Source organism: Penaeus monodon, chromosome 21 (assembly GCF_015228065.2).
Source record: "Penaeus monodon isolate SGIC_2016 chromosome 21, NSTDA_Pmon_1, whole genome shotgun sequence".
Taxonomy (NCBI): Eukaryota; Metazoa; Arthropoda; class Malacostraca; order Decapoda; family Penaeidae; genus Penaeus; species Penaeus monodon.
This window is the reverse complement of record NC_051406.1, coordinates 23,562,373-23,562,594: the sequence shown is the minus strand read 5'-3', so window position 1 is coordinate 23,562,594 and position 222 is coordinate 23,562,373. Positions and strand designations below refer to the sequence as shown.

The window sequence follows — 222 nt, the reverse complement described above, 5'->3', positions numbered from 1 at the left end:
CTGCGTGAACTCCAAACAACGTAAACACGGTGACTGTTAAGACACCCATACTAACTCCATGTTACTTTCAGGTTGTCTCCATCTTCACCCACAATTACGTTCACAGCAACCTTGGAAGACACATCTTGGACATTTATGGATTCCAGAAGGTTCGCCTGCCGGTCTACCAAACCACCTCGCATAACAGTTTGGCCAAGTATGTTCTAATTTGGAATTCTTTGG

General features: G+C 44.6%; 1 protein-coding gene across 1 annotated transcript in view; it reads left to right on the top strand.

Annotated features, from left to right (window-relative positions):
* Nucleotides 1-222, top strand: part of LOC119586365 (protein bark beetle-like) — a gene marked incomplete in the record, with an annotated part of 82,897 nt that overhangs the window by 70,451 nt on the left and 12,224 nt on the right. Inside the window, 1 exon segment of the mRNA XM_037935077.1 lies at nt 72-196. Within this exon segment, the coding sequence (XP_037791005.1) occupies nt 72-196 (125 nt within the window).